This window comes from Balaenoptera physalus (genome assembly GCF_965194825.1).
Source record: "Balaenoptera physalus genome assembly, chromosome: 6".
Classification (NCBI taxonomy): Eukaryota; Metazoa; Chordata; class Mammalia; order Artiodactyla; family Balaenopteridae; genus Balaenoptera; species Balaenoptera physalus.
In genome coordinates this window covers 39,099,392-39,125,996 of record NC_138885.1, presented here as the reverse complement: position 1 = coordinate 39,125,996, position 26,605 = coordinate 39,099,392, and the positions used below count along the sequence as shown (strand labels likewise).

Sequence of the window (26,605 nt, the reverse complement as noted above, 5' to 3'; positions counted from 1 at the left end):
TTCAACCATTTATTTCCCGTCCCACTGTGCATCCTGATCTTCAGAAATAACAGGTACCTCCAATTCCTAAACATTTCAATGGCTTTGACTTGAATTAGATTAATACTCTTTGATAGCTTCCCCTCTCATGTTGGCAGTTGTATTTAAGTTTTCTTTGTCCTGCTAAGTCAGTTTACTTTCCAGTTTTGAAAGTGTATTGACATCTTCCATGCACTCTTGACTCTTGTCATTTTGGGGGTATTTCTATGTTTATGCCACATTTATTCATTTACTATCATTTTTTGTGAGATGACTAATATTACCTGGAAATATAGATTAGTATACAGTAAATTTGCTCCCCTTAAATGATTGTAAGTTCCCAGCTTTCCCAGAGAAATTAATTTAAAACATTTAGTTTTCTTTTAGTCTTATTTTATTTTTATGTTTCTGACACAAATACACATTGAAATATTTAAGGAAGATGAAATTTTCTGATGGAGAGGTAATCACACAGGTACTGGATATTGAACTGCACAGAAGTGCATGAGTTGATCACAATAAACATGCCAGGTTTGGCTGGATTGAAAGTCATTCAAAGGAAGTGTTCTCTAAGCTTTAATTTGCTTTTCTTCAATCCTCCTAAGTATTGTTGAGAGAAAGATACATAAGAAAGAGAAAGATAACAAATATAGTATATAAAAATATATGTAACAAGTTTGTAACAAAGTAAGTTAATATGGCCATCAATACAACCAAATAACAGTTATGAAATAGCAATATTACTTAGAATTCAGTGAAAAATGTGACATTTGGAGTCAGTTACCAGTTTCAAACAGTCTGGTTCTGTTGTTGCCACCTAAAAAAAGACTGTCTGTGATTCTCTCTTTCTGTTCTTTTTTTTCCTCTTAATTGCCATTTTTTCCCAGACCAGCTGTAGCATCTACGTCCTGACTTTGATCCAACTACTTACTTTAACCCATAGAGAAAATGTCTCCCATAGACTCTGCATATATCATTGCAATGTCTCCATTCTTGACAAGCTTGCTGTTTTAGCACAATAGAGTGCAAGGAGAGCTGCATGAAATGAAGCTCCCACATACTGGGAAAGAGTAAATTAAGACCTCTGTTTAGTAAATATTGGCACCCAAATGCAGTTCTTTTCACCTAAAATAATATTATATGTGATTGAAACTGCAACTGAGTCCCAGGAATCCAATGTTAGTTAGTTTCTTTGTTTTTCATGAGAAGTCATGCTTTAAAACACTATTTTCATTTGATTTAGGATATTAAAGTAGGAAGAAAAGACAAATATGCAAATAAGTATAGGATATAATGTTCCTTTCAAAATCCATCATAAGGAAATTATGGAAACAACTTTTTGACACATGGAGGCAGAAGGGATTGTTTCCATCATAAGAATATGTAGTGGGAAATATTATATACATGATACAATAAGAAACTCTTTCTATTTTTTGGGGGGGAGGGGAGAGGGAAGGGACAAAGGAATTTTAAAGCAAATTCCAGACTTCATCATTTTATTCCTATGTACTTGGTATATATACCTAGATATACTAACGTCTTCTTACATCCACAGTAGCTATCACAGCTAACAAATTGAATAAAAATTCTTTTCTCATTCAAATGTCCTCAGGTCTCTCAGCAATTTATTTATTTATTTATTTATTTTTTTAATTTATTTATTCATTTATTTAATTTTTGGCTGCATTGGGTCTTTGCTGCTGCCCGCGGGCTTTCTCTAGTTGCAGTGAGCGGGGGCTACTCTTTGTTGCAGGGCGCAGGCTTCTCATTGTGGTGGCTTCTCCCGTTGCAGAGCACAGGCTCTAGGCGCGCGGGCTTCAGTAGTTGTGGCACACAGGCTTCAGTAGTTGTGGCTCGTGGGCTCTAGAGCGCAGGCTCAGTAGTTGCGGCACACGGGCTTAGTTGCTCCATGGCATGTGGGATCTTCCTGGACCAGGGCTCGAACCTGTGTCCCCTGCATTGGCAGGCGGATTCTTAACCACTGCGCCACCAGGGAAGCCCAGCAATTTATTTTTATAGTTGGTCTTTGAATCAAGATCCAAACTAAGTCCACACGTTGCATTTGCTTGCTATCTCTTCAGTCTCATAATCCAGAATAGTTCCTTCTCCCTCACCTCTTCCCTATCTTATTCATGCTATTGACTTGTTGAAGAAACCCAACCAGTTGCCATGTAGAATGGCCCATATTTGCTTCTCCGTGGGGTCTGTGGGGTCATTTAGCTTGTTCCTCCATCCCTCACATTGTTAGAAACTGGAAAATAGCCCTAAAGTTGTATTGGATTCAGGTTTACTATATCCTTAGTAAATAACCTGCATCACAGGCACATAGTTACAGATTGCTTCATTTTTACTGGTATTAGTGATGATCAGTGAGTTTAGGTGGTAACAATCCAATGCCCCCACTATATACTTTCTCATCAACTTTTCCTATAATGTTTGATCTTTGCCTGAACCAATTATTCTAATAAGAATTGAAAATGAATTATTTTTTAATTCTATTAGTCCTTAAGTATTAACTATAATTTTCTATAAAGGAATGTTTTTCCAAAGTGGAAGCAAGTATTTGTAACATGCTGCTATATTTATTATATATTATATAAGGAAGGAGAGAAATATACCTATATTTACCTATATTTATATCTATATCTCTCTATCTATATGTAAAGTAAAAGAAAGGATAAACCAAAGCATGAAAAAAAATTTATAAATAGTGGGAGGAAATAGGGTGAAGGGAATAGGGACAGAATCTATAGTTTTCTGAGTATACCTGGCTTGCAGATTTGAAGTTGAAATTGTCCAAGTATATTACACAATTCTGAAATAATTTTTATATTTAAAAGGAAATTTATAAAGATTGAAAAGATAATTCCAAAGTACTGAACCTAAATATGTATACAATTGGTGATGGAACCATACAGAGAAGAGTTACTACAAGTGCCTTTAAAACACAGTAATCTGACTTACTATTCCTAGTGAGATGTATTCTAAGGACAAAAAGAAGTTTCCAAAAGATCTTAAACTGTTTTCATCATATTGTTTATGATAGCTTTAGTATTACTAATTCTAAAACTATATGTATAATATATATGCATAGAGATGATAGTGTATATTATATATGATAAAATTAATATTATTAGAACAAAGATTTTCAGTGCAAGAGATAAAAATATAAAATAGATTAAGTTAAATAAAAACTCTGTTATCCTAAATTAAATTGAAAAGATGAATATGAAATAAAGATATAATTTCTCATAAAAATGTTTATTTCCTAATGCTTTTACTGAAAATCGTGGAAATAATGATCAACCTAATTATAATGAGCACTCTTACTGTTAAGATTATGGTTTCTAAATGCCACTTTTCTCCAAAAGAAATTGAATATTCTTAAAGAAATGAGTGATGTCAAGTTTGAGGTAGAAAATACACAAAGTAAGCCTACATCTTGTGAGACCAAAAGCAATGAAGCTATCAAAAAATAGCTGAGGTGATGTCAAAAGGACTCAGGAGCCACTTTAAAGAGTCAAAAATCGGAATACTAGATCATTAATAAAAAGAATAATTGCAATAAGGCAAAACCACATCAGACATGTTTAAATCCATTATAATGATCCTCTTTATCATTTTGTTCTTTGAGAATACATCTTGCTGAGATTAAAAATACTACTACTAGAGGGCCGGGTACATATCCTATACCTTTCTCAAACACATAGTGCAGATGCTAATGGCCCACACAAGCATCAAATCCATCATCTCAGTAATAGGGTGCCCTAATCCAGTGATTATCATGTTGTGCTTTATGGTGTGCTTTCAGGGTGTTTGCAGGTTTCTTTCTTAAGATTATGCCAAAATCCATTTACTTAAAAATCAATGCTCTAGCAGCTTCAATTTGTGAAACAAAGACGTAACAAAATTTGAATATAAACCTGTATAGTTTTGAACTCGAGTAAATAGAAAGTTATTACGCAGAAAATAGCTGTAGAAAAAGTTTATTTCTTTAATTTGAAAATAAGTTATTGACTTCACATCCAGCCTTTTCTCCAGTAAGTTTTGTTTAATAATTTCATGTTACACAAACAGACCTGTGTATTACAATAGCACCTAAGGGCATCGCTATAAAAGAATTGATATTTATATAGATGTGCATGAGTTATTGAGAAAGTGCAATTCATTTTTCACTCATTCTACTTAAGAAAACAGTTAGTATATATATATTTTTTGTTTTCAGTCATAAACCAGTTCTTGACAGTTCAGCATGTTGTAGGGGATTAGATACCAGAAAGAAAAAAAAAAAAGAACAACAACAACAAAAACGCCTTTTTAAATGAGATGGCACAAAAGTGAGAAATTCTCAGAACCCCAAAATGAAATAAAAGCAGGAACATGGGAAGTAAGCAAAGATCAAAGTAAGCTTAGGATCAAGGCATGGCTTTCATCCTCAGAGTTTCTGCCAAATCCCAGAGTCACTGAGCGTCAGTGTTGATAACTAAATAGGACATGAGACAAGCCTAGGATTGGCCAAGGTAAGTAACTGATAGGAGAGCCTGGCATAATGTTGACAACCAAAGACTATGTAAAGGATCAGCAAGAAAAATTAATAACTTGTGAAGATTTGTAACTATTAACTGGTCCTCACATGGATTAATATATCCAGTTGCATGCTGTTCATGTGATTTGAAAAACCTGAAAACAAGTCAGAAGTGACCCTTGGCAACTGGCAGAAGCAAATGTGAATACCTTTCAAATAACACATTTTAACCCGGTTCTCAAAGAATTGCACAGGGTCAAGATAAACAAGCACTTTAAAGTTAATAATTACAATATAGGGCTTCCCTGCTGGCGCAGTGGTTGAGAATCTGCCTGCCAATGCAGGGGACACGGGTTCGAGCCCTGGTCTGGGAAGATCCCACATGCCGCAGAGCAACTAGGCCCGTGAGCCACAACTACTGAGCCTGCGCAACTGGAGCCTGTGCTCCACAACAAGAGAGGCCGCGATAGTGAGAGGCCCGCGCACCGCGATGAAGAGTGGCCCCCGCTTGCCGCAACTAGAGAAGGCCCTCGCACAGAAACGAAGACCCAACACAGCCAAAAATAAATAAATAAATAAATAAATAAATACAATATATACAAGGAAAGCATGTAAAAAGCAACATTTAAACATTTTTTCTCTGTTATTTTAATAATCACATTGGCTATTTTTACATGTATACTACTGGCAAGGATAAGGAGCAAGGGAACCCTCATGTCCTACTGGTTTGGCATGGAAACTGGTACAACCACTTTAGAAAAGTTTGACAGTACATAGTGAAGTTGAACATGTGTGTGGCCTATGACCCAGCACTTTCACAATTATATGTCCTGGACAAACTTTTGAACATGTGCACTAAGAATGTTAATAGCAGCATTGTTGCATATAATACTGAGCAGCAATGAAAATGAATGGAAAGCTATGGTAACATATAAATGAATCTCAAAAAACAGGATGCTGAGCAAAAGAAGTAGAAGAATATATACAGTATGATTACATTTATATAAAGTTCACACACAGGCAAATTTAGCTAATATATTTTTATGGGTACATGCATAGTTAGTTATAAAATTTTAAAGAAAGTAAGGGAATGATTAACACCAAATTTAGTTCGATGATTATCTCTGGGTTTGGGGAAGGAGAGGGGTGCAAGTGGGAGAAAGCGAGTTTCTTTTTTTTTTTTAATTTTTATTTTACTTATTTTTTATACAGCAGATCCTTATTAGTCATCAATTTTATACACATCAGTGTATACATGTCACTGCCAATCGCCCAATTCATCACACCACCACCCCTACCGCCCCCCACCGCTTTCCCCCCTTGGTGTCCATACGTTTGTTCTCTACATCTGTGTCTCAATTTCTGCCCTGCAAACCGGTTCATCAGTACCATTTTTCTAGGTTCCACGTATATGTGTTAATATACAATATTTGTTTTTCTCTTTCTGGCTTAACTTCACTCTGTATGACAGTCTCTAGATCCATCCACATCTCAACAAATGACCCAGTTTCGTTCCTTTTTATGGCTGAGTAATATTCCATTGTATATATGTACCACATCTTCTTTATCCATTCATCTGTCAGTGGGCATTTAGGTTGCTTCCATGACCTGGCTACTGTAAATAGTGCTGCAATGAACATTGGGGTGCATGTGTATTTTTGAATTATGGTTTTCTCTGGGTATATGCCCAGTGGTGGGATTGCTGGATCATATAGTAATTCTATTTTTAGTTTTATAAGGAACCTCCATACTGCTCTCCATAGTGGCTGTATCAATTTACATTCCCACCAACAGTGCAAGAGGATTCCCTTTTCTCCACACCCTCTCCAGCATTTGTTGTTTGTACATTTTCTGATGATGCCATTCTAACTGGTGTGAGGTGATACCTCATTGTAGTTTTGATTTGCATTTCTCTAATAATTAGTGATGTTGAGCAGCTTTTCATGTGTTTCTTGGCCATCTGTATGTCTTCTTTGGAGAAATGTCTATTTAGGTCTTCTGCCCATTTTTGGACTGGGTTGTTTGTTTTTTTAATATTGAGCTGCATGAGGTGTTTATATATTTTGGAGATTAATCCTTTGTCTGTTGATTCATTTGCAAATATTTTCTCCCATACTGAGGGTTGTCTTTTTGTCTTGTTTATGGTTTCCTTTGCTGTGCAAAAGCTTTGAAGTTTCATTAGGCCCCATTTGTTTATTTTTGTTTTTATTTCCATTACTCTAGGAGGTGGATCAAAAAAGATCTTGCTGTGATTTATGTCAAAGAGTGTTCTTCCTATGTTTTTCTCTAAGAGTTTTATAGTGTCTGGTCTTACACTTAGGTCTTGAATCCATTTTGAGTTTATTTTTGTGTATGGTGTTAGGGAGTGTTCTAATTTCCTTCTTTTACATGTAGCTGTCCAGTTTTCCCAGCACCACTTATTGAAGAGACTGTCTTTTCTCCATTGTATATCCTTGCCTCCTTTGTCATAGTTTAGTTGACCACAGGTGCATGGGTTTATCTCTGGGATTTCTATCTTGTTGCATTGATCTATGTTTCTGTTTTTGTGCCAGTACCATATTGTCTTGACTACTGTAGCTTTGTAGTATAGTCTGAAGTCAGGGAGTCTGATTCCTCCAGCTCCGTTTTTTTCCCTCAAGACTGCTTGGGCTATTCGGGGTCTTTTGTGTCTCCATACAAATTTTAAGATTTTTTGTTCTAGTTCTGTAAGAAATGCCATTTGTAATTTGATAAGGATTGCATTGAATCTGTAGATTGCTTTGGGTAGTATAGTCATTTTCACAATATTGATTATTCCAAACCAAGAACATGGTATATCTCTCCATCTGTTGGTATCATCTTTAATTTCTTTCATCAGTGTCTTATAGTTTTCTGCATACAGGTCTTTTGTCTCCCTAGGTAGATTTATTCCTAGGTATTTGATTCTTTTTGTTGCAATGGTAAATGGGAGTGTTTCCTTAATTTCTCTTTCAGATATTTCATCATTAGTGTGTAGGAATGCAAGAGATTTCTGTGCATTAATTTTGTATCCTGCAACTTTACCAAATTCATTGATTAGCTCTAGTAGTTTTCTGGTGGCATCTTTAGGATTCTCTCTATATAGTATCATGTCATTTGCAAACAGTAACAGTTTTACTTCTTCTTTTCCAATTTGTATTCCTTTTATTTCTTTTTCTTCCCTGATTGCCGTGGCTAGGACTTCCAAAGCTATGTTGAATAACAGTGGTGAGAGTGGACATCCTTGCATCCTTGTCTTGTTCCTGATCTTAGAGGAAATGCTTTCAGTTTTTCACCATTGAGAATGATGTTTGCTGTGGGTGTGTCATATATGGCCTTTATTATGTTGAGGTAGGTTCCCTCTATACCCACTTTCTGGAGGTTTTTATCATAAATGGGTGTTGAATTTTGTCAAAAGCTTTTTCTGCATCTATTGAGATGATCATATGGATTTTATTCTTCAATTTGTTAATATGGTTTATCACATTGACTGATTTACATATATTGAAGAATCCTTGCATCCCTGGGATAAATCCCACTTGATCATGGTGTATTATCCTTTTAATGTGTTGTTGGATTCTGTTTGGTAGTGTTTTGTTGAGGATTTTTGCATGAATATTCATCAGTGATATTGGTCTGTACTTTTCTTTTTTTGTAGTATCTTTGTCTGGTTTTGGTATCAGGGTGATGGTGGCCTCCTAGAATGAGTTTGGGAGTGTTCCTTCCTCTGCAGTTTTTTGGAAGAGTTTGAGAAGGATGGGTGTTAGCTCTTCTCTAAATGTTTGATAGAATTCACCTGTGAAGCCATCTGGTCCTGGACTTTTGTGTGTTGGAAGATTTTTCATCACAGTTTTAATTTCATTACTTGTGATTGGTCTGTTCATATTTTCTATTTCTTCCTGGTTCAGTCTTGGAAGGTTATACCTTTCTAAGAATTTGTCCATTTCTTCCAGGTTGTCCATTTTATTGGCATAGAGTTGCTTGTAGTAGTCTCTTAGGATACTTTGTATTTCTGCCGTGTCTGTTGTAACTTCTCCTTTTTCATTTCTAATTTTATTGATTTGAGTCCTCTCCCTCTTTTTCTTGATGAGTCTGGCTAATGGCTTATCAATTTTGTTTATCTTCTCAAAGAACCAGCTTTTAGTTTTATTGATCTTTGCTATTGTTTTCTTTTTTTCTATTTCATTTATTTCTGCTCTGATCTTTATGATTTCTTTCCTTCTGCTAACTTTGGGTTTTGTTTGTTCTTCTTTCTCTAGTTCCATTAGGTATAAGGTTAGATTGTTTACTTGAGATTTTTCTTGTTTCTTGAGGTAGGCTTGTATAGCTATAAACTTCCCTCTTAGAACTGCTTTTGCTGCATCCCATAGGTTTTGGATCATAGTGTTTTCATTGTCATTTGTCTCTAGGTATTTTTTGATTTCCTCTTTGATTTCTTCAGTGATCTCTTGGTTATTTAGTAACGTGTTGTTTGGCCTCCATGTGTTTGTGTTTTTACGTTTTTTTCCCTGTAATTCATTTCTAATCTCACAGCATTATGGTCAGAAATGATGCTTGATATGATTTCAATGTTCGTAAATTTACTGAGGCTTGATTTGTGGCCCAAGATATGATCCATCCTGGAGAATGTTCCATGCGCACTTGAGAAGAAGGTGTAATCTGCTGTTTTTGGATGGAATGTCCTATAAATGTCAATTAAATCCATCTGGTCTATTGTGTCATTTAAAGCTTCTGTTTCCTTATTTATTTTCATTTTGGATGATCTGTCCATTGGTGTAAGTGAGGTGTTAAAGTCCCCCACTATTATTGTGTTACTGTCAATTTCCTTTTTTACAGCTGTTAGCAGTTGCCTTATGTATTGAGGTGCTCCTATGTTGGGTGCATATATATTTATAATTGTTATATCTTCTTCTTGGATTGTTCCCTTGATCATTATGTAGTGTCCTTCCTTGTCTCTTGTAACATTCTTTATTTTAAAGTTTATTTTATCTGATATGAGTATTGCTACTCCAGCTTTCTTTTGATTTCCATTTGCATGGAATATCTTTTTCCATCCCCTCACGTTCAGTCTGTATGTGTCCCTAGGTCTGAAGTGGGTCTGTTGTAGACAGCATATAGATGAGTCTTGTTTTTGTATCCATTCAGCAAGCCTGTGTCTTTTGGTTGGAGCATTTAATCCATTCACGTTTAAGGTAATTATCGATATGTATGTTCCTATGACCATTTTCTTAATTGTTTTGGGTTTGTTTTTGTAGGTCCTTTTCTTCTCGTGTGTTTCCCACTTAGAGAAATTCCTTTAGCATTTGTTGTAGAGCTGGTTTGGTGGTGCTGAATTCTATTAGCTTTTGCTTGTCTGTAAAGCTTTTGATTTCTCTATTGAATCTGAATGAGATCCTTGCCGGGTAGAGTCATCTTGGTTGTAGGTTCTTCCCTTTCATCACTTTAAGTATATCATGCCACTCCCTTCTGGCTTGTAGAGTTTCTGCTGAGAAATCAGCTGTTAACCTTATGGGAGTTCCCTTGTTTGTTATTTGTCGTTTTTCCCTTGCTGCTTTCAATAATTTTTCTTTGTCTTTAGTTTTTGCCAGTTTGATTACTATGTGTCTCAGCGTGTTTCTCTTTGGGTTTATCCTGTATGGGACTCTCTGCGCTTCCTGGACTTGGGTGGCTATTTCCTTTCCCATGTTAGGGAAGTTTTCGGCTATAATCTCTTCAAATATTTTCTCTGGTCCTTTCTCTCTCTCTTCTCCTTCTGGGACCCCTATGATGCGAATGTTGTTGCGTTTAATGTTGTCCCAGAGGTCTCTTAGGCTGTCTTCATTTCTTTTCATTCTTTTTTTTTGGTCTGTTCCGCAGCAGTGAATTCCACCATTCTGTCTTCCAGGTCACTTATCCGTTCTTCTGCTTCAGTTATTCTGCTATTGTTTCCTTCTAGTGTAGTTTTCATTTCAGTTATTGTATTGTTCATCTCTGTTTGTTTGTTTTTTAATTCTTCTAGGTCTTTGTTAAACATTTCTTGCATTTTCTAGATCTTTGCCTCCATTCTTTTTCTGAGGTCCTGGATCATCTTCACTATCATTATTCTGAATTCTTTTTCTGGAAGTTTGCCTATCTCTACTTCATTTAGTTGTTTTTCTGGGGTTTTATCTTGTTCCTTCATCTGGTACATAGCCTCTGCCTTTTCATCTTGTCTCTCTTTCTGTGAATCTGCTAGTGTTGGAGGGTCTCGTGCCAAGGCGGGGTGTGGCTGTGGCTCACCATGGGGACAAGGACACTGGCAGCAGAAGTTCTGGGAAGTAGTCCTTGGCATGAGCCCTCCCAGAGTCTGTGAGAAAGCGAGTTTTTAATGTTCTTTCTTCACCTGGGTGATGAGGACAGAGTACTGATTATGCTTTAAGTTGTTTATATACATATTTTGATGTAATTTTAGTGTGATTAACATGAAATATTTTAGAACTTTAACTGATAAGCACCTTCATATACCTTCCCTTACTCAACCATCTAGTTAATACCCGTAAGACTTTTCTCTCATAGTATCACCGTTTATGTTTCATAGAAGAAGTTACAGTTTGTAATTATATATTTACTTGGATGTTTATAGGTTTACTATCTGTTTCCCCACTAAGCTACCTGTTCCCTGAGAGCTGAAATTATGTCTTTGTTATTTACCACTGTGAGGTTCAAAAACAGTTTCTTCTAGATGAAGTCATGTATGGTCAGATTTTAAGGTTTTGAGAATTTTTCCATCTATGAAAGATGAGTTTTGCCAAAAGTGGAGGTGGGAAGGTTTTCTAAAGCAATTATGCAACCAGTCAATTAAGTGAGATAACGTGTAAATAGAATAGCACAATACATGGTACATGGGAAGTACTCAATAAATACCAGTAGTTGCTGGTGTTGGTGTCAGATCTCTGCAACTTCTTATTTAACTCTACCACTCAAAGTGGTTGGCTAAGCTAATATCATCATAGTCACTCTTTCTTGCTGCTTATGTATACAAATGTAGAATATTTTGCCAATTCATGAATAGTGGTTATGGCATCAACAGCTGAGAACTAGGGGACTCTTACAGGGCTGAATGTAACTGTAGTGTTTTCTTAGTGATTAACAAAGGTCCATAGATTTGGGATAGAGGTTGAGTGATGAAGCACTTATTTCCTAACTTTAATCCTCAATCACAAGTATCTTAGAGTGATTTATTTCACTATTTTAGAGACATAGTAGCATCTAAAGTCTTTTATCAGGAGAAATTCCCATTAAACAAAACCAAGAGATTATGATAACATTAAATAAAGGGACATCCTTGAAAAATGGATTAGGACCCAAGAGTGAGTAAAGAAATCAATTTAATGAGCTTCAACCAACATTAGTTGTAATGAGATAAAATAATAAATATGAAAGCACAAGCAAATAATTTATGCAACTTTTGTTTTTGCTGTATATACCATTTTTAAAAGCAGATCTAGGATGATATCTACTCACTATGAAAATCATGGTAATGTCAGGGATGGTAACATGAAAGAATGGCCAATGGCAATTGTAAGCTGCTGAATGAAAATTGAAAGACATTTCTTCTTTACCAGATGTTAACATACGATTAAAAAAATTGTGTATTAGAATCAATAAAATAAGGCTTGTACACAAATTAAAATCTGATGTTAAATGTATTCCTTAGTGTGGATTGTGACCAAAATATTTGAAATCCACTGCCCTGGAAAATGCATTTTCTGTTCCTCAGATTGGAGTTAGATGGAACATTGTAAAAAGCATACATACATCAGACTGTTCAACTACAGTGCCTATAAGAAACTCTTTGGTAAATTAAAATTAAAGTAATATTTCTAAAATTGACACAAAAATTTCCACATACATTGTGAAGTTGTCAGTTAAATTATAAATTAAACCAACAAAAAACATTTCATTAACAATGAAATATAACAGCTAATCAAGACTGTGTACATAATACTTGCACCAGTAAAGACTTTGATCCACCAAACACCAAGAAATTGGACAGCCATGCAGATATCTCAAGGCCACAGACCCTTAAAAAAATTGTCTTGTTTTTCTGTAAAGTATACAATTGACTGCCAGTTATGTGTAATCAGTTTTGAAATAATTAAAACTTGAATAATAGTAATAAAATAACCACAGGCTTTCCATATTATTTGCTTAAGTTGCTATGGAAAACTCGGCTACTTTTTGTTTCTGCAGAGTCAAGTGCAGAAATGAGCAGATTGATAAATTTATAAACATCATGGAAAGAATTGTAGAGAGGAACTGGAGCCACTCGAATCCCATTTGGATCCCGTTTGTCACACTGTAGGGGAAACAAAAAGTAAAACCACAATAATGTTAGCATCATTCATATAATGGAAATCCACATTCAAGAGAAACTTACATAAAACATTCATACTGATTTCCCTAAAACTTAATATAAGCAATTTTTTTCACTTTAAGTAAAACATAGTCTTTCTATGTTACTTGAAACTCCCCTCTTAATAATAATTAAAATATTAGTGGGTTGGTACATGAATATCCTAAGTACTTTCCTGAAGTCCAGTCAGCAATGATCCTTTTTAAGCAACCAATGGATCGAGTATACAGTTTATCTGTGGAGAGACCTGGAGAGACTGGAACCCTTGCACACATTTCAATGATTGAGAACCTCACTGAGATCTGGAGAGTTTTAGTTATATTTCCATTAAATTCAGTAATCCCTAATCTCATGAATTGGGCTCAGATAATTCAGCCTAGTCTGAAGATCACTATGACTATCTTTAAGAAACACACCCTATAGGCTAGACAATATAATAAATGGTTTATGTGTGCTGGCATATTTTATTCCATAACAACTTTTGAGGTAAGTATTTTTGCAGAGAAAATACAGATGAAGGATCTGAAGTCAATAGTTGTTTACTAACTTTCCCAGGAGCCCATGGCTTGTAAATGGTAGAGTGTGATTTGGAATGCTGATATTCTGATTTGTGTCTTCAGAATCTGGGGATACCTCTCCTAAAGGTTTGGAAGACTGCAGCAGTTTCTAAATTACATTATCACTGGAAATAGATATGTTATCACCATTTTTCCTGAAATTACTCATTAAATACTTATTAGTTCTTCTCAAGAGACTAAGAGGGCTACTTAGGCCCAACAGTTAAAAAACAAATTCCAGGGCTTCCCTGGTGGCGCAGTGGTTGAGAATCTGCCTGCCAATGCAGGGGACACGGGTTCGAGCCCTGGTCTGGGAAGATCCCACATGCCGCGGAGCAACTAGGCCCGTGAGCCACAGCTACTGAGCCTGCGCATCTGGAGCCTGTGCTCCGCAACAGAGAGGCCGCGATAGTGAGAGGCCCGCGCATCGCGATGAAGAGTGGCCCCCGCTTGCTGCAACTGGAGAAAGCCCTCGCACAGAAACAAAGACCCAACACAGCCAAAAATAAATTAAAAAAAAAAAATTCCATACAACATTAATGCTCTTAGATGTGTCTACATATCTTTCTTGACTGAAGTGAAAAAGTTGAAAATAATTTAGTTCAATCAAACAACTAAATAAGACTGATTTCCTTTTTCTCCCTCTACTATATTGTACTTTAATTCCACTTATTCAATAAATATATAATATATTAGGGTTTTCACTAAATTTTTTTCTGCCCAAACTATAATGAAAATAATGGATAAATTACATAAAACTCTTCCCTGCAACCAAAATTTGTGGTTTCTTCCCTTTTATCAGAAATGACAGATCTCCATGCCCTTCAGTTAGCATAGTGCTGAATACTTAGCTGGCACTTAACTTATCCTCACTGACTGATGTGAAATAACATGGAAAAATGAATAAACCAAAAAATCCAAATTTTATCCTCAACATGTAACCCATAGAGAAAAACCTGGTAGCAAAGCAAGAGATATACTTACAACCACTCCTCTTTTTTCTAGTTCTTGGAAAATATATTTAATTGGAATAGAAAATGTTAGGGTTAGCTGGCAGCCGCGATCCTCTATACGGGATGGAGTAATTATGTTCACGACTGTTTTCTTGGTTTCTGCTTTATCCTGGCTGAAGTGATGCTTGATCATGTATTCCAGATAACCAGTTAGCAAAACAGATTTTCTCCTCAGTGCTTTCATAGTTGCTTGCCTGAAGATCTGCAGAATGAGAAACAATCAGGTTCACAGTTACTTGTTGATTTATAAAGAAGCAAAATTTAACTGTAAATCACACATAAAAGGAAATGCCTACTTTTGACCTTTCCAATAAAACATCCTGTTTTAATCTTTTTGTGAAAACATGTCCTCTTGTAAGTGCTTTGCCATTAAAAATTAAACACAAAGTGTCCATGACAGAAAAGCTGTACAAATGTCATTTAAACAATACTTGCAAAAGCAGAAAAAAGCGAACATAATGTTCCTTCAGAGTTATTTTAAATTAGCTTCATGTAATTAATATAAGTAAAACATACCTTAATAAATGCATTTAACTGTTATAAATGTCAAAAAATTTCCTCCAAACATTTTATACAATCATAATCAAGATTTTTTTCTATTTCCATATAAAGTTTGTTTAATCCACAAAAAAGTGCAGTAAGAGCTAAACGCTTATGTGGAAGGCAATGTTACCAATATTATTTATAATCGTTTTACCAATTCCTAAATCTCCTTCAGTTTAACAGTAAGAAAACAAGTAGTTAAATAGTGATGCTAAGTTTTGTCAGAAAAGCAAATAATGTTAGATAATGCATGTATTATTACTGAAGCATTTGGTCTTTCTCTTTTTCTTCTTTCATCATTTTCTCCCCTGCTAAACTCTAACACTGGTGTGAAAATACTGCCAGTTGCCGCCTGAGGTGTCTTATATTAAGATGAGTGACAAAAGGGCACAAAATAACTGGTATTGGAACATTAGGGGTCAGAACAGACATGCTTTTCTAGCTTATCTCTTAAGGTCAAGTAGAGTTTAAAAATATGTTCTACATATAAGAACTGAAATAACTGCAAACAGAGAATGATGCACTCCAAGCCACTTAATGTCCCTTTTCTGTATCATGTTATGCCACTGAACAAACATAGGGTCATTTGGTGATATCTATACTTTATGAAGTCTATGAAAATAGTTTTTTCTGTATATACACATGGCATGTGTGGGCAGGCATTCTACTAGAACTCAACCATTCAGGCATAGATTTTCTTGACCTGTTGAATGGAGGCTATGGATGTGGCTGAAGGAGAGGATGGGAGTTGTATGTAAGGTAATGTTTTGAAGGAAGAGAGGAAAATCAGAGGATAGAAAGCTATCTGCCTCTCTTCCCAACCAGACCTCATGGACTGTGTCTGCAGCCTGGGAAGAGTTCAGCTGCAAATAGAAGCTGAGGTCTTTGAGGTCCATGTCAAAAGGCATCTGACATATTCAGTGCAAAAAAATGCTGCTTTAGGGCTTAGGTAACCCCAGTTACATGGAGTTTGGTAAGAGGCATCTCTTCATTTCCTTTGTAAAACAAAATGTCCATAGATTTGGCACAATGAAGACTCAAGGGAACACCTCCAAGTTTTGGATCAAGAGAGCCTGATCCAAGAATCAGCATTCTTACAGAGGGCAGGAGCAGGGACAGGTAAGGTGTAGCCCACCAGTGGTTTGGCTGTCAGGTTTGGAATTTTTTAAAAAATGTGACAGGAATCTTTACAAGTTTCTCTTTGGAGATTAATAATAATTTGAGGACATTTTAATGATTTAAATAATTCTAGTACACTTTCTGGATCTGCTTTGGGCCCCGTAAGATGCAGATGGGGACAATGTGTAAAGTAGTACTTTTAATGGTATTTCATTTGTATTCATAGGTTAGTAAGACTTTGGGGAATATTAAGTTTATAGGGGGTTTTTTTTTAATGAAGTTTTTTGCTCTTGCAGATTTGATAACAAGGAACCAATTTTTTTTCATGACAAATATCTCAATTTTAACATATCATGACTCTTTGTTAATAATAAAATAACTTTTAAATGTAAAACTAGTTTCCACATTACAACCACAACAAGAGAAGCTGCATTCTGAGGCGGTCTTAAATTCTTCTCAGAGCGTAAAAGTCTCTATTGAGGCCTCAGATAAAAATATCAAGAGGGGATAATAGGAGTTAACAGTGAAGTAGAATAAATGTCCTTTTTTTTTTTTTTTTTTGCTTCTCATTATTTTCATGCTTTCAGTACAGTGGAATAATTTTTTTTTTTTAATTAGGAAAAATGAAATGTGTAGTTTGAAAATATTCAGCTTATAACAGAATTCTTGGCAAAGTTTCCACTACTTGGGTGAGTTTTCTTGCTAACTAAAATACATGCAAAGCTAGAAAAGTTAGATATGTTTAAATAGGAAAAATAAGTATAGCATGATGTTTTCAATTCTTAAATTCTTAAAATTGGCTCCCTAATAACTCTGAGGAAAGACAGGGTACATTTCTTCTGACTTGCCCCGTATTTTTTTTTTTTTTTAAGAGTATTAGTAATTTTATTTTTATTTATTTATTTATTTATGGCTATGTTGGGTCTTTGTTTCTGTGCGAGGGCTTTCTCTAGTTGCGGCAAGCGGGGGCCACTCTTCATCGCGGTGCGCGGGCCTCTCACTATCGCGGCCTCTTGTTGCGGAGCACAGGCTCCAGACGCACAGGCTCAGTAATTGTGGCTCACGGGCCTAGTTGCTCCGCGGCATGTGGGATCTTCCCAGACCAGGGCTCGAAGCCGTGTCCCCTGAATTGGCAGGCAGATTCTCAACCACTGCGCCACCAGGGAAGCCCTGCCCCGTATTTTAATTGAATGCTCTAATTTTGTATATTTAAGCTATTTATTTAATTATATATTTATGTACTGAAAAAGTCTAAAATTGTCTACCTATCGCTACATAGAAATATAACCCTTCAAAATACAATATAAATATTGTTTAATTTCAAGTTAGTAATTAGAATATTGAGGTGACCTCCAAAGTAATCTGGTCCAAACATCTTCATTAAAAAATTGAGGCAAATGAATTCAAGAGTAGTTGTCACTTGTTGAAGGTCACACTTAGTGTCCCAGTGAGGGATAGAGTATTTGCCTCCTGCTTCCTACCTTATTGCTCTTTCTCTTGATCCACAATATTTTTTAAATTATTGTACAAAAGATTAAATAGGCAGCAGTATGAAGAAACAGTTTGAAACTGATTATAAGGTGCTATTTTTCATGGTATCCATCAATCAATCAAATACACATTAATTGTGAACAAAGCCATAATTAATCTTTTTAAAAAATTCTCTGTATTGCAAATCTGAAATCATATCCATGTACATTGATTCTTAAGTATAGAATCTCTTCTTCTGTTGGCATTTGACTGTGTGAGAATATTTTTCGAAAGGGAAGTAGAGATAACAAAGAAAGGTAGCTTGATTCATGTATTTATTTCTTTCATTTACTCAAACTTCAGCTACCTATCTCCTATATGCGTAACTTTTAAATAAATAAGGTAAGTACTGAATCGGTTAATTCACTGACACTCATATGGCAAACTCAGAAACATCTAGAAAGTACAGTGTTTTAACAGTTAAGTAGAGAATGGGAAACAATGAAACGTATTATTTTGTAATTTCAGAATTTTGCAATTTATAATAGGGAGCAAGAATTTCGAAAACACCTTCTTTAACACAAGGTTTGATTACTTTAAGATAATTTTGGTTAGAACATAGCCTCGACAGTGAATGATTTAATAAGATATTTCCAAGAGGATGCAGAGAAATACTTAAGTGATAAGAAGCTCCAGAGCAGTGTACATACCTCTTCTGTGGCATTTAGAGTCTTTTTCTCAGGTTTAAGTTTAGATATTAAAGGAGAAGATAAATCAGTCTTCAGATTCCAGCTGAGAATAGAAACCATGTCTAGGTGACTATAATACAGTGTGGAAGAAAACTATTGGTAGGGAAAATAGGAATAAGACTCTTCCTGTGGCAGAAGAGGTGGATACCGAAGAACAGTCAGTTCACTGCAGAGAATACCAAAGTGATAGTGTCTAAAAGACATTTTCTAGATATGGCTAGGAAGTCATTTGCAAAGATAAAATCAGAGGAAACTTTAAGTTTCTCCTTTTTCCTAAGGTATTCCTTGGTGCCTTGTTTTTTCTTACTGTAACTCATCTTCTCCCTGATATAAACTTTCAAAATAAGCAAAACGTTATCTTCTTTTAAAATGTTTAACGGGGGACATCCCTGGTGCTCAGTGGTTAAGAATCCGCCTGCCAATGCAGGGGAAACGGGTTCGATCCCTGGTCCGGGAAGATCCCACATGCTGCAGAGCAGCTAAGCCTGTGTGCCACAACTACTGAGCCCTCGCGCCACAAGCGACAACTACTGAGCCCTCGCACCACAACTGCTGAACCCATGCACTGCAACAGCTGAGCCCGCGTGCTGCGACTGCTGAAGCCCGCATGCCTAGAGCCCGTGCTCTGCAACCAGGGAAGCCACCGCAATGAGAAGCCCGCGTGCTGCATCGAAGAGTAGCCCTGGCTCGCTGCAACTAGAGAAACGTCGGCTCGCAGCAACAAACACCGAATGCAGCCAATAAAATAAAATAAAATAGAATAGAATAAAATAAAATAAAAATGTTTAACGGAAGTGTTCCTCAGTTTGGATATTTTGAAAGCAAATCAAATATAATTATTTGATTTGCCGAGTAGATTTCATCACCCCCTGAAAAAAATTTTTTAAAATATGTATCACTGCCTGCGAAATCTTGTTACTGGGTCTATTTTAACTTAAAAAAAAAAAAAAAAAAAAAACCTGCCAAAAAGTGAAAACAGCACAAGCTCCATCTAGTGGTCATACCGAGTACGTGCTCTTTAAATTGGGATGAAATGAAATGAGTTGATTACTACTATCTAGTGGTGAAGTTGTATAAAAACAGAGGAACTTGACGCTGCTGTCCAGTGGCCAAAATGAGACGCTGCTGTAATAGTTCACAGAATTCTAGAATTTTAAGTTTGGAAGAGATTTTGGAAGTCTTTATCCGGTCACTCATGCCAGAATACTCCACAGTAGGATTTCCTAAACTAGATGATTTTAGGAGGCTTTCAATTTTAAAAAAAACAAAAAATCAAAATTTTATTTGAATAACTATATATTTAAAATCTCTATTAGAAACATGTATATTTACTTAAAATATATTTTACTTAAATATATGTTTATAAAATATACATTGCCTTAATACATGTATTAATACTATTATTATATAGATATAATTATTAACAATATATATTTACTTAAATTTAGTCTTAATCTGAAATTAATGAATATCCAATATCCAAATAATTAATTAGGAGACATATATATGTGTGTGTGTATATATATATATATACACACACACACACATATATATACATATATATGCATTATATGTGAGTAAAAATGAATAGATATAGGTAAGTACCCTATTATTTAGGGTGAGACTAATTTTAAGTAGAAGCATGAATGAACTTAAAGAAAAATATTGAGCCAGTAATAGTAGAAATTAAACATGGATATAATGTTATAGAAACACCATAGGGGAAAAAGAAAATCCACCCTACTTCATGGGACAACCTTACTCATCTTTGGTTTACTCTGACTATTTATACTCTCCCCAACCCCCTAAAGTCTTCCTATAGTTTTGTCACATGGCAGTTTGTCAGTTCATTGACTCACAGAACTAGAAGAAACAGAGTCCCCAGTAATCACAACATCATCCAGCACACAATAATTTCTTAATAAGTAAGTGTTTGAAGGAGTGAATTAATCAAGACTTAAATATTGCATGTTTGTTTTGTATATAGAGAGACCAGTAGAAGATTAAATAACTTATTCAGGTTCACACAAATTCTAAGTGGAACTAAAAATATGTCACCCTAGGTAAGTTTCATTGAACATTTATTAAGTGCCAGCAGTGTGCCAAGCCTTGGGTTGGGGGCTGAAGATATAAATAAAAAGTGACATTAGCACACAGTCACTGTCCTAATGGAGAACCCTGCCCTTCCTCCGTTGTTTATGGTAAAGAGAAAGGTAAAGATGTGGGAAGGTTGAAGCATAGATCACTTACCTCTAAACTAGCATGTAAGGAACAGACCAATAGAATGGGAGGATTTGAAATTCGGAATCCATTGACCCCAGGGATTAACTGCAGTTCTGAAAAATTAATATCGTGTCATTTTTATAGAATGTGCCTAAAAAGGTGTCCTTTATCGATTTTTTTATGACAGTAAAGTAGAGAGGAAAAATATAAGACTTAAAAACTTTTCTTCCTGAGATTTCTGAGATATTTAAGAGAAATGCCATGGACCTAAAATACTGGCATATTTCTCCTTCACCTACAACTTCCATCTCCTCTGCCCCCACCTTCATAGCAGCCTACGAAAAATTAGAGCCCTTAGACAAAAGACAAACATAATGTCATCTAGAAGATTTTCGGGACCCCATCCTCTGCCCTCTCATCCCCAAGCCAGCATTCCTTGTTCTGCTCCATGCTTTGCCTTTCTATTATGAAACCATGTCAACAAGGGGAAGATATCAAGGTTCGAATGGCTTGTAATTGTAATGTCACCCAAAGGCAGAAATATAAATGAAATGACTTAGGAAGGTGACTTTTAACATTAGGATTACTAGGTCAAGTAGCTTCTCTTAGGAAAGAAGAAAAAAAAAGGCTTTAAAAAAAAATGATCTGCCTAAGTATGATATATTAAAAAGGTAAATTAATAGCAGACATTATCCTAATTATAATTAATTAGATTGAATAGTTGCAAGTTAAATCCAAGAGTTAAAACTGCTAGTTAGAGATAAAGTTAAAAACTAATACTAAGAGTGAGAGAATTTTCTGGGTCTTTAGAGATGCATCTAATTAAGGCTAGTCAAACTATATCCTGTGGGTCAAATCTGGCCCACCACTTGTTTTTGTAAATAAAGTTTTATTGGAATGTAGCCACATTCATTCATTTATGTATTTTTGTGGCTGCTTTAGCGCCACAATGGCAGAGTTGTGTATTTGCCACAGAAACAGCATAGCCCCAAAAGCTTAGCATATCTCCAGTCTGACCCTTCACAGAAAACCTTTGTCCACCCCTGATCTAATCCAGCTCCCTCATTTACAGATAAGAAAACCCACTACAAACAATTTAAATAACTGGCATAATAACAGAGTTCATTATTTCAGCAGCCAAGATAAAACACAGCTTTCCTGATATGACTGAAGAGCCCATCTTTATTCTTTGCATCTTGGTAGGTGCAAATGTGAATATATTTAAAATCATATCTCAAGGTTGGAAGCAGTCTGAAGGATCAAGTTTAAGTTTAATTCTCACAACATTTAGGAAGTTCTCTGTATCCCATGTGATGGAAGAATAAGTCACTCAGGAAAAAGAAATAGGGCAATTTGAGAACTCCCTGCGCATGGTGTACTTTCATTTCTACCCATTGGGGTTACTATTTGGTATGTGGTGAAAGCCACAAACGAAGGAAAATTAGGGAAAATAGAGGGATAAAAATGAACATTTATTAAATAGTATGCTACTTGGTTTATAGCTTAGAATGTGTCCTGCTCTCAAACCAAACCCTGAAATAGTTATTATTATTCACATTAGATATGTGAGGAAAAAAACCAAAAAATCCAAAATGATAAATATGTGCAACATCACAAAACTATTAAGCAGCAAAGTGGGTTTGATACCTAAGTCTCTCTGGGTCTGACTCCAGGCCAACAATTCCTTCCTGTTTTCCCTGCCTGATGTTTTAGGTACTCCATATTGATGAGATCTGAGTACTTTAGATTTCACTTCTTCTTATTTCCCTACAAAAGGCTAGACTCAAAATCATGCTAAAATCTATGAACACTTAGTCTTACACTGAAGAAATGTCATTTCTTATTTTAAGAATTCTCATTGGCATTTTCAAAGTGCACTCTCCATGAGGCATGTATATTACATATCATACAAAGACAGATGAAAATTGAAATAAAGTTAAGACAAAGTGACTTGTGAAGTAAAATTGAATACACTTACTGTTATCCATCTTAAATCTGGTGCTTAATTCGTGGCCAAACCATCCCACTAACCTGAAACATAAATAATAACATTTGATATTTTGGTCTATAAAAATAGTCACAATTAATATAGGCCAAACCATCCCACTAAGCTAAAACATAAATAATAACATTTGATATTTTGGTCTATAAAAATAGTCACAATTAATATAGGACTCTAGGGCCTGCGTTTTAAAATCATGTGTGATACGAGTCATCAAATACTTAAGCATATAAATACTGTATGATATCATAAGGCAATTAATATTTATAACTTTCTTGAGATTGAGTATAAAATCAATTTATTCTTGTTACTAGTTGTATTACCTTTGCAAAGTTAAATCATCTGGAGACCTGTACTTAATGACCTTGTTCTTATTTAAAATTAAATAAAATGAACAAAAATGTTGTTTTTTTTAGATTTTAAAACAAAGGTGAAAGCTCAAAAAAAAAAGTGATTAATACAATAATGTATTTTTCTTGCAGTAAGCTCTCTAAAGAGAAATGGCAAAAAAATAACCTATATAATTTTTGCAAAATTTTAAATAATTTTCTAAAGAAATTTTTACTTTCAGATTTTAATAAGAATGTTAATTAGCCAGATATAAAATACAATATATATACAAAAAATCATATGTATGTGTGTGTGCTTATTAGATGAAAAAAATTACAAAATATCTAAAGAAAAATATAAAATTTGAGAAAGAGAAATACAATATTCCTGATAATCAATTCTTCCTAAATAAATTGCTAGTTTTAATACTGCCAAAATTAAAAATTCCAAGTATGTTGTTTTTGGATTTGGCAAAATGTTGTTAAGTTTATATAGAATATATGAGTGAAAATAATAAATTTTGAAATAGAAGAGTATAAAGGTGAATATGCCGTATATTATATAGCATATTACGAAGTTCGTTAAATGAATGAGCACAATACTATTAAAAGAAGCATCAGGGAGACAAATGGAACATGGCAGAAAATATAAAAAACAGTCCTCAGATCATACAACAATTTAATAAGTGATAATTGTAACATTCCAAAAAAATGCAAAGATGAAGAAAATATGTTCATATATTTATATGATTTTTAAAAGAAAAATTTCTAACTATGAAAACCAAAGAAAATATAAAGGAACGTATGTATATATTCAGACACATTTAAAATTCTGTATTACAAAGAAAAAACAAATGAAAAACCAAAAGAAAAACCAATGATGGGGAGAAGGAAGCTGTTTGCCACATTTAAAAGAGTTTTCACCAAGAGTTTTTTTCATCAGAGAAAGGGCAGTGCCCCCAAAACTACACAGCCACGAAGCATGGACAAGGCATTTATAAAAGGAGAAATGCATATGCCCCATGAATTCGGGGCGGGGGGTGAAAACTCAATCTCAGTAATAATTAAAAATATGAAAAAACATGAAGCTCAGACCATGCTTCACATATCAAATTGGCAAAGTCATTTAAAATTTATATGTCTATTTTCATCAAGGATTTAGTAAAAAGGAAATAAACTCTTTAATAATGAATATATAAGTAATAAAGCCTTTATGGAGTACAGTTTGAAAATATAAATTAAATATATGTATAGTTTTCTGTCCCAGTACTTTTACTTGTTCCAGTTTATCCAAAGGACTATTGGATTACACCATTTGGAGTACACTAAGATGTGTGTGCTAGGACAATGAACACAATAGTATTTACAGTGTCACAGCAACCCCAATATCTTGTAACAGAAACAATAAAATAAATATACAACTTTTTTATGATGGAATATTATGTAGCCATTATAAAAATCATATTTGAAAGAATGTATATTCAAAAAGAATAAAATGGAGATAACAATATTTAAACTATGTTTCCAATTTTAGGATAAAATATATTGCATGCATTTATACGTAATTATGGCCAAAATGTTTAATTTTTTCTTTATTCACATCCAAGTCAAACTTAGACATAATGGAGAAACACCAAAGGTACTTTCATTAGTACTAAGATTTTACAGCTATAATAACTGAAAAAAGAGGTAGTAAATTATCACTACTTTCAAATTATACAATTTTGTACCTGGTATGAACAAAAAGATAATTTAGTGTGGTAATCTGGTACAAAATTAATATGAGAACTAAATATCTGAAGTTTAAAATTTCAACAAGCTGATATATTAATAAGAAATATTCCAGACCTACATAAAAAAAGTTTAAATACTTCTGAATCTGAACAAGAGCAAAAAGACTTGAATAATTTTCAACATCAAGAAAAACGTCAGGACTTCCCTGGTGGCGCAGTGCTTAAGAATCTGCCTCCCAATGCAGGGGACACGGGTTTGAGCCCTGGTCCGGTAAGATCCCACGTGCCGCGGAACAACTAAGCCTATGCACCACAACTGTTGAGCCTGTGAGCCACAACTACTGAAGCCCGTGTGCCTAGAACCCGTGCTCCACAACAGGAGAAGCCACTGCAATGAGAAGCCCACGCACCGCAACGAAGAGTGGCCCCCCATCGCCCCCCAACTAGAGAAAGCCTTGTGTGCAGCAAAGAAGACCCAACGCAGGCATAAATAAATAAATAAATTTATTAAAGAAAAAGTCAATTCTCCTCAAATTGATGTATAAATTTATATAACCCCAGTAGAATATACAAACATTTTATTTTCATTTGGTACTTGCAAGCTGATTCTAATGCCATATGGAAAAACAAATAAATAATATTTAAAAATCCCTAAAAAATAACAGCTATGACATAACAGCTCTGACAAAATATTACTATATTATAAAAATTCAAAATGAAAACAATGTGGAACTATGTTAATAAATCAATTAATATACCATTCATCATATTAATAAAGCTGAAGAGAAAGTTATAGAATCATCTCCATAGACCAGTGAGTCATAAGAGAAAGTTCTATCAAGTGATATTTGCAACTTACGTCACAAGTGGTTAATTTTTGTAGTATAAAAGTATCTAGAGATCAATAACGCAAAAATAACAACCCAAGAAAAATGACCAACATATATAGAAAAGGCAAATGGCTCTTAAAAAAAATTTTTTTTTAAAAGAGCTCTCCACTTAACTAATGATAAGAAAAATACAAATGAAAGCTACATTGAGATACATTTGCTCTCCTCTTAGATTAGAAAAAATTCAAAAGTTTTATTAAGGACTCTGTTAGTATTAACATGTTTTATAAGTAACTCTCATGTATTATTGTGGGAATATGTATTATTGATGCACCCCTCTAGGAAACAAATGAGTAACAGCTATAAAATTTACAAATACATGTATTCTTTGACCTGGCAAATTCACTTCTGGGAGTTTATTCTCCAGTAGAACTTGTACAAGTATGAAGTGAATTATGTATAAGTATAGCCATTGCATCCCTTTTAATAATAGTCCAAGATTGAAAATAACCTAAACTTCCTTCAATAAAAGACTAGTTTTATAAATTATGCTAAATTTATATTATAAAATATCACAAAGTCATTATATCAAAAGTGAATGAGAATGAGTTCTGGGTCCTGAAAGGGAATGATTGCAAGAGATAAGAAACCAAAAAATAAAGATATACAACAGAACATGTAGTATCTTTTATGAACTTGGTAATTATCTTGCTTATCTTCATTCTTCTCCCCCAACTAGAATGTAAGCTCATGAGATCAGGGACTTGTCTCTTAGTGTTTGTAGAAGAGTGTTTGTAATGTGGATGTGTGATGAATGGTAAAAGATTGTTAGGAGAAGCATGAGTTAGGGCAACTGACTAGTGTGGTGATGGTCAGGGGAGGCTCTGATGAGGAAGCTGAGCAGAAGAATGAGTATATTTCAGCAAAGGAGGAAGGAAAAAGTGTTCCAGATAGTCAAATAGTATATTCAAAGGCCCAGCACATATGAAGACTATGAGGGCAAATTTCCCACCACCTCCCTTTTCAACTTTTATATTTTTGTGCGTGTTATACTGTTTGACTTTAAATGAATTCTGCTGTTTTTATTGAGTTTACTAAATTTCTAGGTGTAGACTTAATATTC

General features: G+C 34.7%; 1 protein-coding gene across 1 annotated transcript in view; it reads right to left on the bottom strand.

Moving 5' to 3' along the window:
- Nucleotides 1–8,651: 8,651 nt before the first annotated feature.
- Nucleotides 8,652–26,605, bottom strand: part of KYNU (kynureninase) — a 106,378-nt gene continuing 88,424 nt past the window's right edge. The window contains 5 exon segments of the mRNA XM_082465092.1: nucleotides 8,652–12,739; nucleotides 12,741–12,857; nucleotides 14,456–14,686; nucleotides 20,616–20,701; nucleotides 22,567–22,619. Of these exon segments, the coding sequence (XP_082321218.1) occupies nucleotides 12,710–12,739; nucleotides 12,741–12,857; nucleotides 14,456–14,686; nucleotides 20,616–20,701; nucleotides 22,567–22,619 (517 nt within the window). The 3' untranslated portion in view covers nucleotides 8,652–12,709.